We start from the raw sequence: 17421 nt of genomic DNA, 5'->3' as shown, positions 1-17421 counted from the left end.
TTTATCCAAGACTACAAGGTCTTCTCACCTACACTGATGCTTTCCCATAATCAACAGCATTTGCTGTTGTTTAATCTCTTGTGTTTTGTACTATCCGTTCCTAGCATCATCCCAAACATCCTCTCCCCAGCTTCCTTTGCAACAACATTTACATCAACAAAACCTCAAGGACAAGATTCTTAATTGCAAAGTCAGAAGATTAGGTTATTTATCTTTCAGGAACATCTCAAAGCTTTTGACATGCACTGAACTGCTTGAACATTGCTCAATAGATAAAAGTGGCAGCTGTTTAACACAGATGCAAAACCAACCAGTTCAATTTATTTTTCCCCTCTTTCTCTGCTGTCGATGCCTGGCCCTATGATTCATGAAGCAAAAGGGACCCTGGACTCAATTATAATTAAAGGCATTGCGTGTAAAAGCCAGGAAACTATGCTGAATCAACATAAAACACGAGCTTAGTCCCAGCTGGAATATTGAGTCTAACTCTGGCCACCAGACTTCAGAAAGGAAATGAAGGCTTTGGAAACAGCACAGATGAGGTTTATTAGAATGGTTTCAGGGGATACAAGTTCACAGTAATGACGAGAAATTGGAGGAACTCGAATGGTTCTCTGTGGAGCAGGGATGACTAAAAAGATATTTGATAGCTGTAAATCCTAAGTGAAATGCAAACCTACCTGAATCCACACTGGCTCCTTGGTGGGACCAGGTGATGTGAGATTTTCCAGGTTCCCAGTCCTTTCATAGGTGAACGTTGTCCCAGCCACTTTGTAGTCCCCATTCCACTGAATTATCCAGCCACCATTTAAGAAATACTTCTCGGGATCATCACTCCGCAAGGCCAGGAAGTTCCCAGCTTCTGCGACCTCCTCAATTCGAATCTCACGGGCACCTTCAGGAATCAGCCCAATATCCACGTAACCTGAAAGAAATCAAAATGCGGAGTCAACCTGTTTATCCAGCCACGTTCTCAACTCTGACTGGACATAGTCCTGGAGGTTTCATTGTAATTTCTTGTCTCCAACAGGAGTCAAATAGCTTTCCCAAGTTCCAGCATTTCTGTAGCTAATAAACAGAAGAACACAGAACATAGAACAATACAACACAGAACAGGCCCTTTGGCCCTCGACGTTGCGCCGACCTGTGAACTATTCTCAGCTCGTCCCCCTACACTATCCCAAAATCATCCGTGTGCTTATCTAAGGATTGTTTAAATCTCCCTAATGTGGCTGAGTTGACTAACTTAGCAGGTATGGCATTCCACGCCCTTACCACTCTCTGTGTAAAGAACCTGCCTCTGACATCTGTCTTAAATCTATCACCCCTCAATTTGTAGTTATGCCCCTTCGTACACGCTGACATCATCATGCTAGGAAAAAGATTTTCACTGTGTACCCAATCTTGTATCACCTTGTACGTCTCTATCAAATCACCTCTTAGCCTTTATACAAAACAGAAGTCAGACACACTATTGTTGTTTAATACCCTGGGGATCTTCTTCTGTGTTGCCCACTGCAAAGCCCTAGAGATTAATTTTCAATTCTTGAAGACTCCACTGTAAATTTGGAGGATTGATAATGTTACTCCCAACTCGTTGCACTATCCACAGCATTGGGAGCTGATCACGGATTCCACCCATGTTCTTCCTCAACCCCTGACCCTTGCAACACTGGTTATCAGAGTTATGAGTGAATCAAATGTTATTTTCTGCTCCGATAAGCCATTCCCTGTGAGCCAATTGTTCATGAAGTTAGGTTTAGTGCATTGCTCCAGGTCAATTTCCCTGTCCATCCCCTGCTTCATTTCCTCACGAAACATGACTTTTGGATATGTATATCCCAAGCTCTGGAATCCTGCCCCTAACCCTGTCACTCAACAACTCTTCGTAAAATTTAGCTATTTAACCATAGAAACCAGAGGAAGTTTCCAGAACAGCACACTCTGGCGGAGGTCACTCAATTCATTGTGTCTTCAACAGCTGACAGAGTCAAAGAGTCATACAACATGCTCCATGCCCACCATGTTCCCAAATTAAACTAGTCCAATTTGCCTTCATTTGGCCCATATCCCTCTAAACCTTTCCTCTTCATGTAGCTGTCCAAATGTCTTTTAAATATTGTATCTGTATCTGCATCTCCCACTTCCTCTGGTATTTCTTTCCACACACTGGCAGTGTGAGAGATTCACCCCTCGGGCCCTTTTAAATTTTTCTCCTCTCACCTTAAAAATATGCCCCTTATTTTTGAACTCTTCTACCTTGGGGAAAAGACCTTGGCTATTCACCTTATCTATGCCCCTCATCATTTTATAAACCTCATAAAGTCACCCCTCAACCTCTTACGCTCCACTGAAAGAAGTCCCAGCCTATCAAGCCTCTCCTTATAACTCAAACCGGCGAAAGTGAGGACTGCAGATGCTGGAGATTAGAGTAGAGTGTAGTGCTGGAAAAGCACAGCGAGTCAGGCAGCATCTGAGGAGCAGGAAACTGATGAAGGGCTTTTGCCCGAAACATCGATTTTCCTGCTCCTCAGATGCTGCCTGAGTTGCTGTGCTTTTCCAGCACCACACTCTCGGCTTATAACTTGAACCCTCTCATCTGGCCTCATCCTGGTAAATCTTTTCTGAACTCTATCCAATTTAATAATATCCTTCCTATATCAGGGCGAACCTATCCGTACACAGTATTCTGAAAGTGGCCTCACCAGTAATCTCAACATAACAATGCAACTCCTTTACTCAATAGTCTGGACAATGAAGGCAAGCATGCTTAATGCCTTCTTAACCACTCTGTTTACTTGCAACACAACTTAACGTCATTGGGCCATACAGCCTTATCCCACTTTCCTGCATTTGGTCTGGAGGTTTCGGGACTTTTGACAGCTTTATATGAGTTGAGGGTCTCTGCCATGACTACCCTATAAGGAGATGAGTTCCAGATATTCTACCACTGCCTGCATTACCCTCCCAAATGTTTCCTTCTCGGGCTGGATGTCAATTTCTATCCGATAATCACTGCTGAGATGCACCTTGGCATGTTTTACGACAGTAAGGATGTTATAGTTGGGCCCTGGAGGGGAACTCCTGAGTTAATATGGGTATATATACAACACTCCTAATCTTTTGTTTGGAAGCTTTGCGCCGAGCATTGTTATTTTGTTTTCTTGTGTGTTCTTTTGGGGTTGTTTTTGTTTTATTAGTCACCTTACCTATTTATTGGTGTTGTTTAGCAGAGTGTTTGGTTTTGTTTCGTATTATAGGGTAGGTTAGTAGTTAGTAGACAGTAGTTGCATTGTAATTTGCATTTTACAATTATTATACTGCCACTTGTTATATTTTCAATAACTTTATATTTTTGTAAAATCAAAAAAAGTTTTTTTTAATAAATATATTTACAAAAAAAAAGGATGTTACAGCTGAGCAAGTTGTTGATGATGATGATTTTGCCTTTTCCAATTTCTGTGGGTTATCTTATCTCCCAAACCCTATATGGATTTTAAATCTTATTTAGAGTGAGTCATTGGTAAGGTGTATTCCCACACACATCACATGATGTTCATCTGTTCCCTGAATGCAACAGGTTTATATAAAATTTCCCAGAGGCAACACTTGCTCTAAACCTAACAGTGTGGTAAGTCACTGGCTATATTGAATGACATGCAGGATTTTGTTTGTGTTCTTGGCAGTTACAAATATGGAGTCAAGACCATATGTAACTTTCGGGTGAAGCAGGATTGCACCCAAACACACAGAGGTAATTTAGTCCTCATCTCAAAGCCACACATTCTGAATTTGTTTTTAATTTTTCATCGCCAAAACCTGTGTCCATATTTACAAAGGAATGGCCTATGTAAACTCATCACAATGTCATTCAACACTCCTGTCACTGTTGGTGTAACACTGCCTCTAATGGACAAAGGGTGTAGCTAATGTAGGACACACAAACATCGACAGTCGACATTTATAAATATAGATATAGGAATTTATAAAAATATAAAATAACGTGTTTGGGTATAATGGTTTTATTACATTACATTATGTAGATAGCTATAAAACTAACAAAAAGTACAAATCTATTCCTCAGGATTCTTCAGTAGATCTCAGTTTGTTTTTATAATGAATGATAGTGCATTCATTATTGATAAGCTCCTGAGCAAGTATTGGAACTCTAAATAATGAGTGAAATAAGATGATACAAACTCCTGAAGAACCACATTACAGAGGTTACAGGTACAGTATAAAGCAATTGGCAAAAGAGTTGGGGGGAAATCACAATAATTGAATTTGCAAAACTAATTGTTGTGATCTGGAATGCATTGCCTGAAAGGGCGGTGGAAGCAAATGTATTAATATTTTTCAATGGGGATTTTGAGAAACATTTGGAGCAGAAAGGATATGGAATAAGACCAATGGATAGATCTATAAAAAAGCTAGGAGTGAGACAATAGAACAAGTGGCCTCTTTCTGTGTTGTTACTGTATTCTTAAACATATTGACTTAATTTATCAGCAAAATTATTAATTAAAGCCAAAATACTTAACTTTTGTTGTGTGGATTTCTTTGGAATGCAACTTACATTTGTTGGAGTTTAAGATGTTTGTGCTCTTTTGCAGAATACTTCAAAGTTGAGGACATATTGTGGCCACATGGCACACATGTACTAGTTCTGAAATAGGAAGACAGGTCTGGCAGGGAGCTGAAGTACACCAGAGGAAGATAACTGGGACAGTTTGACAGAAAACCAACAATTAAAACAATTTACCAACTCGATCCCGTCAAATAAAGAAATTTCCAGTTGTCCAGCTACTGTCAAAGGTTTATATAAAGTGGGTGCTCAGATTTCTTTGGCCCACACCACTTTAAAATTGTACCATTTAGTTTTTCACCATCTCTCTAACTTCCATCTAAAATGATAAACAGAGTCAGTAGTAATGTGGAGGTCCCTACCACCTCCTGATAATAGTGACATTTACCTTTTAGCTCAATATGTTAGTGACAACTAAAAGATAATAAACTGTGAGGTGAATTGGGATGTGGGAGATTCAATAAATCTAAATATCAAATGTAGAAATGAAAGGTACAAGAATACCCAACTTACACTCCACGTGTGAAGAAAATGTTAATTTGAGATTATTATAAGAATAAATAATGTTAAAGAATATGCACAAGTGCATATCCCAAATATTTAATTAATTTCTGAATGGTTGTCCTCAGTATTCGAAGAAGCTGATTGATATTGTAGAAGAGCTGGAACAATATCCGATACAAAATAAATCCTCTTTTGTTCATATGAAGATGATGTAGAAGCAGGCAAATTCTTTTCATATAAGATACTGACACTTACATTAGTCTGGGCTTGTTATTGACACAGTTTCAGGAAACCAACTACTGGGTTCAAAGCAGACAGAGTCATAGAGATGTACAGCACAGAGACAGACCCTTCGGTCCAACGTGCCCATACTGACCAGATATCCTAAATAGATCTAGACCCATTTGCCAGCACTTGGCCCATATCCCACTTAACCCTTTTTGTTCACATACCCATCCTGATGCCTTTTAAATGTTGTAAATGAATCAGCCTCCACCACTTCCTTTGGCCACTCATTCCATACACACCGCACTCTGTGTGAAACAGTTGCCCTTTAGGTCCCTTGAAAATCTTTCCCCTCTTAAATCTATGACCTCTGGTCTTGGATTCCATTACTCTGGGGAAAATACTTTGACTATTTACCCTATCCATGGCCCTCATGATTTTATAAACCTCTATATGGTTACTCCTCAACCTTCAATGCTCCAGGGAAAATACCCTCAGCCTATTCAGCCTCTCCCTATAGCTCAAACTCTCCAATCCTGGCAACATCCTTGTAAATCTTTTCTGAACCCTTTCAAGTTTATCAACGTTTTCATATAGAAGGGAGATCAGATTGAACTCAGTTTTCCAAAAGTGGCCTAACCAATGTCCGTCACCACGCTTAACTCCACCCCCATGCCGATCTCTGTCACCATGCCTAACCCCGCCCCCCACGCCGATCTCCGTCACCACGCCTAACCCCGCCCCCACGCCGATCTCCGTCACCACGCCCAACTCCAGCCCCACACCAGGTCCTAGCTCCCAGCCCTGCCGTGTTTTCACCATCTCTCCAGAACTACACTCTCTGAGGATGAAAGATCAGTCCTCAGCAGAGGCCTCACCTTCATTCCCCTACGCTCTCGGATTAACGAGTTCAACATGCGGCGTGACATCGAACAATTCTTCCGCCACCTTCGCCTCCGTGCCTACTTCTTCAACCAAGACTCTCACTCACCCTCTGACGACCCCTTCTCCCGCCTCCAACACACCCCATCCACCTGGACACCCCGTGCTGGCCTCTTACCCGCCCTCAATCTCTTCATAGCCAATTGCTGCCACGACATCAACCGCATCAACCTCTCCACCCCTCTCACCCACTCCAATCTCTCACCCTCGGAACGCGCAGCCCTCCACTCCCTCCGTTCCAACCCCAACCTCACTATCAAACCGGCAGACAAGGGAGGCGCAGTAGTAGTTTGGCGCACCGACCTTTACACCGCTGAGGCAAAACGCCAGCTCGCGGACACCTCCTCCTACTGCCCCCTTGACCATGACCCCACCTCCCACCACCAAACCACCATCTCCCAGACCATTCTTAACCACATCACCTCAGGGGATCTCCCATCCACCGCCTCCAACCTCATAGTCCCACAACCCCGTGCCGCCCGTTTCTACCTCCTGCCCAAAATCCACAAACCTGACTGCCCCGGCCGACCCATTATCTCAGCCTGCTCCTGCCCCACCAAACCCATCTCTGCATACCTCGACACGGTCCTGTCCCCCTTAGTCCAAGAACTCCCACCTACATTCGGGACACCACCCACGCCCTCCACCTCCTCCATGATTTTCGCTTTCCTGGTCTTTAATATTTTATTTTCACCATGGACATCCAGTCCCTGTACACCTCCTTCCCCCATCACGAAGGACTCAAAGCCCTCCGCTTCTTCCTTTCCCACCGTACCAACCTGTACCCTTCCAATGGCACCCTCCTTTGACTGACTGAACTGGTCCTCACCCTGAACAACTTCTCTTTCCAATCCTCCCACTTCCTCCAAACCAAAGAAGTAGCCATGGGCACCTGCATGGGCCCCAGCTATGCCTGCCTCTTCGTAGGATATGTGGAATAGTCCATCTTCCGCAGCTACACTGGCCCCACCCCCCACCTTTTCCTCCGCTACATCGATGACTGTATCGGCGCTGCATCGTGCTCCCACGAGGAGGTTGAACAGTTCATCCACTTTACCAACACCTTCCACCCCGACCTCAAATTTACCTAGACCGTCACAGACTCCTCCCTCCCCTTCCTAGACCTCTCCATTTCTATCTCGGGCAACCGAATCAACACGGACATTTACTATAAACCGACCGACTCCCACAGCTGCCTAGACTACACCTACTCCCACACTGCCCCCTGTAAAAACGCCATCCCATATTCCCAATTCCTTCGTCTCCGCCGCATCTGCTCCCAGGAGGACCAGTTCCAAAACCGTACAACCCAGATGGCCTCCTTCTTCAAAGACCGCAATTTCCCCCCAGACGTGGTCAACGATGCCCTCCACCGCATCTCTTCCACTTCCCGCTCCTCCGCCCTTGAGCCCTGCCCCTCCAACTGCCACCAGGACAGAACCCCACTGGTCCTCACCCCACCAACCTCCATGTACAGCGTATCATCCGCCGTCATTTCCGCCACCTCCAAACGGACCTCACCACCAGGGATATATTTCCCTCCCCTCCCCTATCAGCGTTCCGAAAAGACCACTCCCTCCGTGACTCCCTCGTCAGGTCCACACTCCCCTCCAACCCAACCTCTACTCCCGGCACATTCCCCTGCAACCGCAAGAAATGCAAAACTTGTGCCCAAACCTCCCCCTTTACTTCCCTCCAAGGCCCCAAGGGATACTTCCATATCCGTCACAAATTCACCTGCACCTCCACACACATCATCTATTGCATCCGCTGCACCCAATGTGGCCTCCTCTATATTGGGGAGACAGGCCGCCTACTTGCGGAACGTTTCAGGGAACACCTCTGGGATACCCGGACCAACCAACCAAACCACCCCGTGGCTCAACACTTCAACTCCCCCTCCCACTCCACCAAGGACATGCAGATCCTTGGACTCCTCCATCGCCAGACCATAGCAACATGACGGTTGGAGGAAGAGCGCCTCATCTTCCACCTAGGAACCCTCCAACCAGAAGGGATGAACTCAGATTTCTCCAGTTTCCTCATTTCCCATCCCCCCACCTTGTCTCAGTCAAATCCCTCAAACTCAGCACCGCCTTCCTAACCTGCAATCTTCTTCCTGACCTCTCCACCCCCATCCCACTCTGGCCTATCATCCTCACCTTGACCTCCTTCCACCTATCGCATTTTCAACGCCCCTCCCCCAAGTCCCTCCTCCCTACCTTTTATCTTAGCTTGCTGGACACACTTTCCTCATTCCTGAAGAAGGGCTTATGCCCGAAACGTCGATTCTTCTGTTCCTTGGATGCTGCCTAACCTGCTGCGCTTTTCCAGCAACACATTTTCAGCTCTGATCTCCAGCATCTGCAGTCCTCACTTTCTCCTAACCAATGTCCTGTACTGCCGGAACATGACATACTAACTTCTATACTCAATGCACTGACCAAAAAAGATGCTGATCTATGTTTAGAAATGCATTTCCTACTTGCTTGAGAAAATAATATTTTCTTCCTGTTGTGATTATCCAAATTTTATTTAAATGTCACCTCTCAGGTACCAACTCAATTAAGTATTTCTGTGAAAATTGTTCAGAGAAGAACCTGAAATATGCAAACATAATTACCTCTCCATCTGCTCAACTGAATGGGAAATTAACACTTCCAATCAGAATCAACATAATTAAGAGCAAACCATTCAGATCTTCAGAAAGCAGACAAATCTTTGATGCAATTTACAACAAACTAAAGCAGAGGTGGCGACTAAAGCTTTGGAGATGTAAATTTAATTTGAGAAGTATTTTCTTTCCAATTTTGACTGGGAAACATACATGATCAATTTGTGTTTAAGTTGATCCTCACAAACCAAACTATCTAAGTGGTAACCTTAACCTTTTAAATGGCTACATTTAGCAAATATTCAGATTCTGACACTGGATTTATGTTTTTTCAAGGTTAGAATTGAGATACAGCTGATAAGACTGAATAGAGAGAGCTTAACTTTGCATCATCATCATGCTGTCTGTGAGAGTGCAGCTCTGACAGTGCGCGATGGATTTGTGAAGATGCATCTGCACTAATTAATGCATAAAGAAACAAACCAATCAGTGTTCATGTGAGCCATGACTAACCTACACAGCAGCATGGTAGTATACCAATGGGTGAGCTAACATGGCCTCTCTATTTTACAAGATTCCCTACAGTGTGGAAACAGGCCCTTCGGCCCAACTAGTCCACACCGACCCTCCGAAGATTAACCCACCCAGTCCCATTTCCCTCTGACTAAGACAATTTAGCACGGCCAATTCCCCTAACCTGCACATCTTTGGACTTTGGGAGGAAACCGGAGCACCCGGAGGAAACCCACACAGACACGGGGAGAATGTGTAAACTCCATACAGATCAAGGCTAGAATCGAACCTGTAACCCTGGTGGTGTGAGACAGCAGTGCTAACCACTGAGTGACTGTGCCACCCTATTATGGAATTAGCTTCATCAAACTGACCCAAGCAACTCTGAAATGGGCGTTATCACAGCAATGCTTCTTCCATATTAATCAGAATATGTTTGAAGTGGATACAAACTGGAACATTGTGGATGAAATAGGTCTTTGGTGAGAGAACAAGACAGACAATTGCGAATCTGTAGCTGGTCTTACTCAACACCAATTAGTTATCCCATTTTCCTCTCTCTTCTTTATCTATCTTCTTTACATTCTACCCAAGACAATTTTCACCCAAATCGTTCACAGTGTCATGTGTTACCCAGTCCCTTGACAAATATGCACATTCCACTTTATTACAATATGCTTCACCTACAGGTTTGGATTAGATTCTCTACAGTATGGAAACAGGCCATTTGGCCCAAAAAGTCCACACCGGCCCTCTGAAGAGTAACCCACCAAGGTGCATTCCCCCACCCTATATTTACTTCTAACTAATGCACCTAACACTAGGTACAGTTTAGCATGACCAATTCACAGAACCTGCGCATCTTTTGGATTGTGGGAGGAAACCAGAGCACCTGGACGAAACCCACGCAGATAGAGGAGAATATGCAAACTTTACGTAGACAGTTGCCTGAGGCGGGAATTGAATCCAGGTCCCTGGCGCAGTGCTAACCACTGAGCCACTGTGCCACCCCTTAGATCTTACACAGGTTAGCGACGTGACTATTGTTTCTAACATTGTGACCTAATCTTTCAGAATTACAGTCGCTCACCCCAGACCACCAGTAAAACTAGATCTATCTTAGTTGTCTGGATGACTATAGCTGCAACAACACTCAAGAAGCTTGGCATTATCAAAGCAGTCCACTTAATTGGCACAACATCCACAAGCATCCACTCCCTCCACCACCAATGTTCAGTAGTAGCAATGTATACTACCTACAAGATGCATAGCAGAAATTCACCAAGGATTCTCAGACAGCACAGCCACTTCCATCCAAAAGGACAAAGGTAGCAGATAAGTGGGAACACCAACGTCTACAAGATCCCCTCCAAGCCATTCACCATCCTGACTTGGAAACATATAACTGTTCCCTCACTGTCGCTGGGTCAAAATCCTGGAATTCCTTTCCTCAGGGCATTGCAGGTCAACCCACAGCAGGAGGACTGCAGTAGTTCAAGAAGACACCTCACCACCACCTCCTCAAGGGCAACTAGTGATGGGCAATGAATGCAGGTCATTCACATCCCACAAGTAAGTTTAAAAATGAATTCATTCCTAAAATACCACGATTGAGGAAATGTCACTGTTTTTGCAAGTCACACAAACACCAACTATTCACTGATTTCTACCAGAAATGATTTCTTTACATAATTCCCTCTGATGCTGTCACCCACAGACATTTGAATCAAAATACTAATGGAGCCAGAATTGGTCTTGGAAACGAATGAATATCAATTGAGAAGGATATTAGAAAAAAATGTAAACTGAGCTGGAATTTGCTCTGCCCTGTTTTAGTGTTGGCCACACATTTCCAAAAGGTTAACTGGAACCAATATTCCCTTCTTTGGAGGTGCTGGCCTTTATTGCCATAACCAGGTAATAATCTAAGGCCAGGCTTATTCTGCTTCACTGCATTCATCATTCTAATTGTATAACAACCTGTACTAGATTATATGGCTGACATTAAGTTCATTTAAATTGTAATGTTTCCAATTTACACATTCCACACTATTCTCATCAGGCAGATTATGAAATAATTCAGATTTTTGTCACACACTGATTAAAATTGGAATCCCATTGAATTACAAATCGCACTTTAAACCTAGATTGCAGAGAATACCAGCCAAGTTATGTCCAGATATTATCTACATCAGACCTCCACCCCATGAGGAGCTGCTAATGTCCTAGTAATCTGATAACTAAAGTGTGCATCAGAGTTTCATTGTCAGTTACAGATATGATTAGCTTCGCTATTCCTTGTAGGCTATAATCAGCTAGTTCCAATGGGAAGACATTAAAACCTGAACTTGAGAAGGTCAACAGCTGTGTGCTTTTATACAGATGAATGAGTCTCATTGAGATTTAGCACAACATCGAGAATAGATTATCACATGGTTTAGGGAAATTAAAACTCTGTTAACTGTCTTCTAACTTACACCAAGTCCCATTGCCCTAATCCACTGTGCTCACTGCCTCACACTGACTCCCAGTTCCTGAATGCCTCACTTCATAAATTATCATCTCTGTGTTCAAATTCCTCCATGTCCTCACCCCTCCCAATTCAGTAACCTCCTGCAACTCCTACAGATTGACAAGACACCAGCACTGCACCAGTTGTAGCCTCTGAGACTCTGTTACTTTGTTTAATCACCCCGTGATTGCTGGCCTGTGCCTTCAGCCATCCAGAATATCATCTCTCATTTCCTGCTCTCTGTTTCTAGGTTACACCTCTCTCTCTTCCTTGAAGACACTTGCTAAACCCAGCTCTCTGCTCAAGCATTGCATCATAATTTCTAGTTTCTCCTTATGGGACTCAATGTTAATTTTGGTTTGAATAGATTTGGGATGTTTAACCAGGGGAGTGAGCACTGATTATCTAAAAATCAATGTTTGTTGAAGCACTGAATTGTCTTACCCAGTCCTTCTGTTTTATCAAATGTCTTCTTTACTGTCTCACAGGTGGATCCGTTTCCATGGCAGACTCCACAACGGTCTTCCAACGCGTTGGAGTCGATTTCATAATCGCAACCTACATTCTGAAACAAGAAGTCCAAATCAGCAACTGTCCTGGGGTACCACAGTCTATTAAAGTTTGTCCACAGAATCCCTACAGTGTGGAAACAGGCCATTCAGCCCAACAAGTCCACACCAGCCCTCTGAAGAGCATCCCACCCAGAACCGTACCCCACCCTTTCCCTGTAACCCTGCATTCCCATGGCTAGCACACCATCTACCAAACCCTGAACACTAGGGGCAATTTAGTATGGCCAATCCACCTAGCTTGCACATCTCTTGGATATCGGCAAGTTTCTCATTAAAGACACCTCATCTCTTTGCACTTGCTGTTTTGATCAAATCGAAGTAATTTGGATCTAAAGTGCAGCAAACCTTACTAGATTGTATCATTACATTCGATTTTATTTATTTTCCCATTAATTCTACACAAAGATGTGGGACACAGGGTTCACAATTTTCATCAGTCATACCATTAGAAACTTTAAGGTGTGAACGGCTATAAGACTCTAAAATGTAAGTGCAGAGTAGGTCATTCAACCCATTGTGTCTGTTCTGCCATTCAGTGATCTGATAATCCTCAACTCCACTTTCCTGCCTCTTCGCCATAATCCTTGACTCCCTGACTGATCAAAAATCCACCTGCTTCAGTCTTGAATATACTGAATGACCCAGTCTTGAAAGCTCCCGGCAATAAAGAATTCCACAGATTCATGACTCTCTGAGAAGAAATTCCTCTTCATCTCTGTCCTAACTAGCCCTCTTTGCTCCCTGATTAGAATCCAAATTCTGGTACAATTGTACATTCTTTTTTGAGGAAATTCTGAAGAGGTAGAATCAACTGATTGACTCACTGAGTTCCCATGACTAAATATTCCATGTCCTGCTGTTTCTTCACTAACAGTACAGTGGATGTATGTATCTCCCAGCCTGACATCCCCACTCCACACTGAACTGCAGGAGTTTGAGAAAGTAAAGCTCATCGCTACCCTCTCGAAATGAATTAGGGTGGAGAATAAATGCTGATCTTACCAAAGTTAAAAATCACACAACATCAGGTTATAGTCCAACAGGATTATTTGGAAGCACTAGCTTTCAGAGTGCTGCTCCTTCATCAGGTGATTGTGGATAATAAGATTGTAAGACACAAAATTTATAGCCAAAGTTTCCAGTGCAATGTAACTGAAATGAAAGCTAGTGCTTCCAAATAAACCTGTTGGACTTAACGAGTTTTCAGAAGATTTGTAGCTTAGATTGAGGTTTTGGATGTAAATTCGCTCGCTGGGCTTGAAGGTTCATTTCCAGATATTTCCACCCTACTAGGTAACATCTTCAGTGGGCCTCTGGGCGAAGCACTGCTGAAAATTCCTGCTTTCTATTTATTATGTTCGGGTTTCTTTGGGTTGGTGATCTCATTTCATGTGGTGAAGTCACTTCCTGTTCCTTTTCTCAGAGGGTAGTACCATCTACCACCCCCTAAGAAAAGGAACAGGAAGTGACTTCACCACAGGAAATAACATCACCAACCCAAAGAAACCCAAACATATATATAGAAAGGAAGTAAAGTGCAGTTATTGGTCTGCCATGATCTTACTGAGGCTTGAGGGGGTGAGTGGCCCACTCATTCATAGCTATTTGTAAATGACAAGCTCCACATTAATGGTGAACGTGACCTTATTCATGATTATTTTGGATCTGTGTCATCTTGGATAGAATTTGATGCCTCTTCAATCATGGTTGGAGATTGGAGGGTGTTGGGTGAATCTCCCACTCCCTTCACGGCTCTGATCAAGTCTCAGTGCCTGATTGAGGGACTCTGCAATGGAAGGGAAGCCGTGGATAGCTCTCAGCTCCTAAATGCCCAGCATCTCTGAAGGGGTGAACTTATCACCCTCAGGGTCCATTAATACCAGCAAGATCTTCCCAAAAGGAGTTGACGAGAGGTTCCATTAGCTCTCCAGCTGATGGGGAAAAACACTATTGCTTCAACTGGTATTCTGAGCAGGAACACCGTTACACATTTCGAAGTTGGACTGGGGCTTCGGTACTGTTATTCCATCCAGCTTTTCTCATCTGACTGGTCCATTTGAGGTTTTTGTTCAAGTACTCCCACGGGAAAGTGGTTTAAATTAACGCGTGCAGTTACTTACAGAATGTTTGTTCGCTGTGAAGGTCATTTAGAGGACAGCTGTTAGTTACTTGGAAATTTTAGTTACAAGGTCAGTGACTGTCATAATGTCTCCCAAAAACACACCTTGTGATAACTCCTCAGGATGTGTGCTAAATACCACAGAGCTTAAAATGGCAAACTGATACACAAATGCGTGGCATAAGAGACATTATTTTATCTTTACGCTAACTTCCCTAAATAATTGTTTGAAGAGATACAGCAGCTTACTGTTCAGGTTAGGGGTCAAATTCAATCCTCATACACATATCAATCATTTCTTAAAAACAGTTTGTAATTGCAAGAATATTACAAAGCAAAAAAGGCATAGATTTTGAATCTTGGGTCCATTTAATGGGTCAGACACTGAAATAATCAAAGTCAGTAAGAAGCGCAAAAGCAGATAGTTCACAAAAATTATGATCAGTCTTTTTTAATCTCTGCAATAATGAATGGCAAAGCATTGTCAAGTAGGCACTGAAGATGATTACATTGTAAATATGCTGGGTATCGTGTTACCATAAACTGGGCAAATGATAATCTGCAAATTACTGCAGTTGCTGAAATCCGAACCGAAAACAAAAAATGCTGGGGATCACAGTGGGTCAGGCAGCATCCTTGGATTTTTTTGTTTACAGACACGGTAATCTCTCTGACTGAACAGTTTGTTATAACAAGCTTTCCACTTCAGTTCATCCATTCATGCTCTGTTTTGATTTCCCTTGTTCTGTTGATATGATCCACTTTGTAAAGCTCTCCTGCAATTATTGCAAAGTATCGCTTAATGTGCAGCAAGAACAGCATGAAAGAGCTCTCTCACTGCGTCAGGCTGGAGAGCGCAGTGAGTAGGGGCTACCTCTGCTCATTCGGGATTATACATCTGACCCATAAATATCTGAATGACTAGTGTCGACGAAGTAAGTGGACAATGGGCACAATCTTCCAGCTTAAACAAGTTTCTAACAGGAGCTTGTTCTCACAGGGTTGCTGCTGTTATCTCGTCTGCACATTTCCAAAACTCAAAGGATGTTGTAACCTCTGGAGCACAGAGGTCCTGGGAATTTCAACTCAGCTCGCCCCTTATTCACAAATTGAGCTGGCTGATGGTGGATTTGAAAAGCATTCCAGAAAATGTGTCAGCAAGATCCTGAATTGTTTAGCTTCAGTGATAGTGATTACCACCTCATAGGCACCTTGGACGTGAAATTGGTTTTTAAAGGCAGACAAAATGCACCTTCCCCTCCCCACCGTTACCCCGGCCCAGATTTCCAGACCAATACACCTGTGTTGGGCTGCCTTCAAGGACAAAATGTCAAACAAAGTCAAAAATCACCTGACTCTGGTTATTGTCCGAGGAGAAAGTGAGGACTGCAGATGCTGGAGATCAGAGCTGAGAATGTGTTGCTGGAAAAGCACAGCAGGTCAGGCAGCATCAAAGGAGCAGGAGAATCGACGTTTCGGGCATAACGTCGATTCTCCTGCTCCTTGGATGCTGCCTGACCTGCTGCGCTTTTCCAGCAACACATTTTCAGCTCTGGTTATAGTCCACCAACGTTCAGAGTGCTGCTCCTTCGTCAGGCAGCTGTTGGACTATAACCCAGTTCCGTGTGAGTTTTGACTTTGTCCACGCCAGTCCAACACTGGCTCCTCCACATCAAAAAGAAAATCAAAGAACCGCCGATGCTAGAAATCAGAATCAAAAACAGAAATTGCTGGAAAAACTCAGCAGATCTGGCAGCATCTGTGGAGAGAGAAAGCAGAATTAATGTTTTGGCCCCAGTGACCCTTCTTCAGATCTCTGTTCTAAAGAAGGGTCATGGGTTCCGAAACATTCCTTCTGCTTTGTCTCCAAGGAATTATGCTTGTGTCTGACTGAGAGCAGCTCAATGGGCAGTTGTCAGTCCCAGACAGACTCGACCTGCCAATTCATACCTGGAATGGAGGCTCAGCCATACGGAAGTACAAATGGTGAGTGACACTCATTGAGATCCGAAATACAGAGTGCTCACCGGCATTTCCATTTCATCCTTGGCAATCGGTGCTTTTGGTGGAACCAGAATCGATATAGTAAAATTAGCCCTCACGCTATTAGGCGTGTGAATATTGATTTGTTTTCACCATTCATGCTACATCTCACTCGCTCTTTCTATAATTCATTGTCATGTCCACCTCCCATTCCAACACTACACAGAGAGAAAACTCCCTGAGCACGATTCATAAGGAGACACCCTTCAGATGAAGAGTTCAGGAGACACAGGGATATACACTCCTTATGACAAATCCCACCTGCCAAATGAAACAGGCTCAGGACAAGTTCGGGTCCCTGAACAGCCCACTGCCAGCCCTGGGACCTCAGTACAAACTTCTAATGAACTCTCCTGAGGAGGGACACAGACAATACTGCACGTTACACCTCTGCAGACTGACTAATCCTCTGAAACCCAACAAACAAGGAGATGATACTGGACTCTGGGGGGTTAGCAATCATTAAATAAGTAAACACATTGTTTCATACCCACATGCAGATAGAAGGTAGCTCCCACTCACTGTCATTGTTTCAGATCACTCTGTACCTTACAGATTCCGTTGATGCACATATCCCTGCTGGTGTTTCCCTCAAAACAAGGTGTCCCATCAATCACGGCATCCAACATTTTCTCTGAAAAGTAACCATCTATGGGACGGCAGTGTAGCTCACAAGGATTAACTGAGGGCGAGATATACCATGAGTAAAATTACACAAATTCACCGATGATAAAATCCCAGCATTAACTCTGATTCCAATTGCAAACTGTGGTTTGTTTGTGCCACCAAACC

The 17421-nt window shown here is 43.6% G+C and overlaps 1 protein-coding gene across 1 annotated transcript in view; it reads right to left on the bottom strand.

Moving 5' to 3' along the window:
- The window catches only part of adamts7 (a disintegrin-like and metallopeptidase (reprolysin type) with thrombospondin type 1 motif, 7), a 197422-nt gene that overhangs the window by 105096 nt on the left and 74905 nt on the right, over nt 1-17421 (bottom strand). Inside the window, exons 13-15 of the mRNA XM_072565316.1 lie at nt 17178-17311; nt 12340-12460; nt 681-925 (exon numbers count right to left, since the gene is read on the bottom strand). Coding sequence (XP_072421417.1) covers nt 681-925; nt 12340-12460; nt 17178-17311 — 500 coding nt within the window. The remainder of the gene's footprint in view (nt 1-680; nt 926-12339; nt 12461-17177; nt 17312-17421) is intronic.

This window comes from Chiloscyllium punctatum, chromosome 48 (assembly GCF_047496795.1).
Source record: "Chiloscyllium punctatum isolate Juve2018m chromosome 48, sChiPun1.3, whole genome shotgun sequence".
Classification (NCBI taxonomy): Eukaryota; Metazoa; Chordata; class Chondrichthyes; order Orectolobiformes; family Hemiscylliidae; genus Chiloscyllium; species Chiloscyllium punctatum.
Note: the sequence above shows the minus strand (reverse complement) of the source record. Positions and strands in the feature narration are given on the sequence as shown.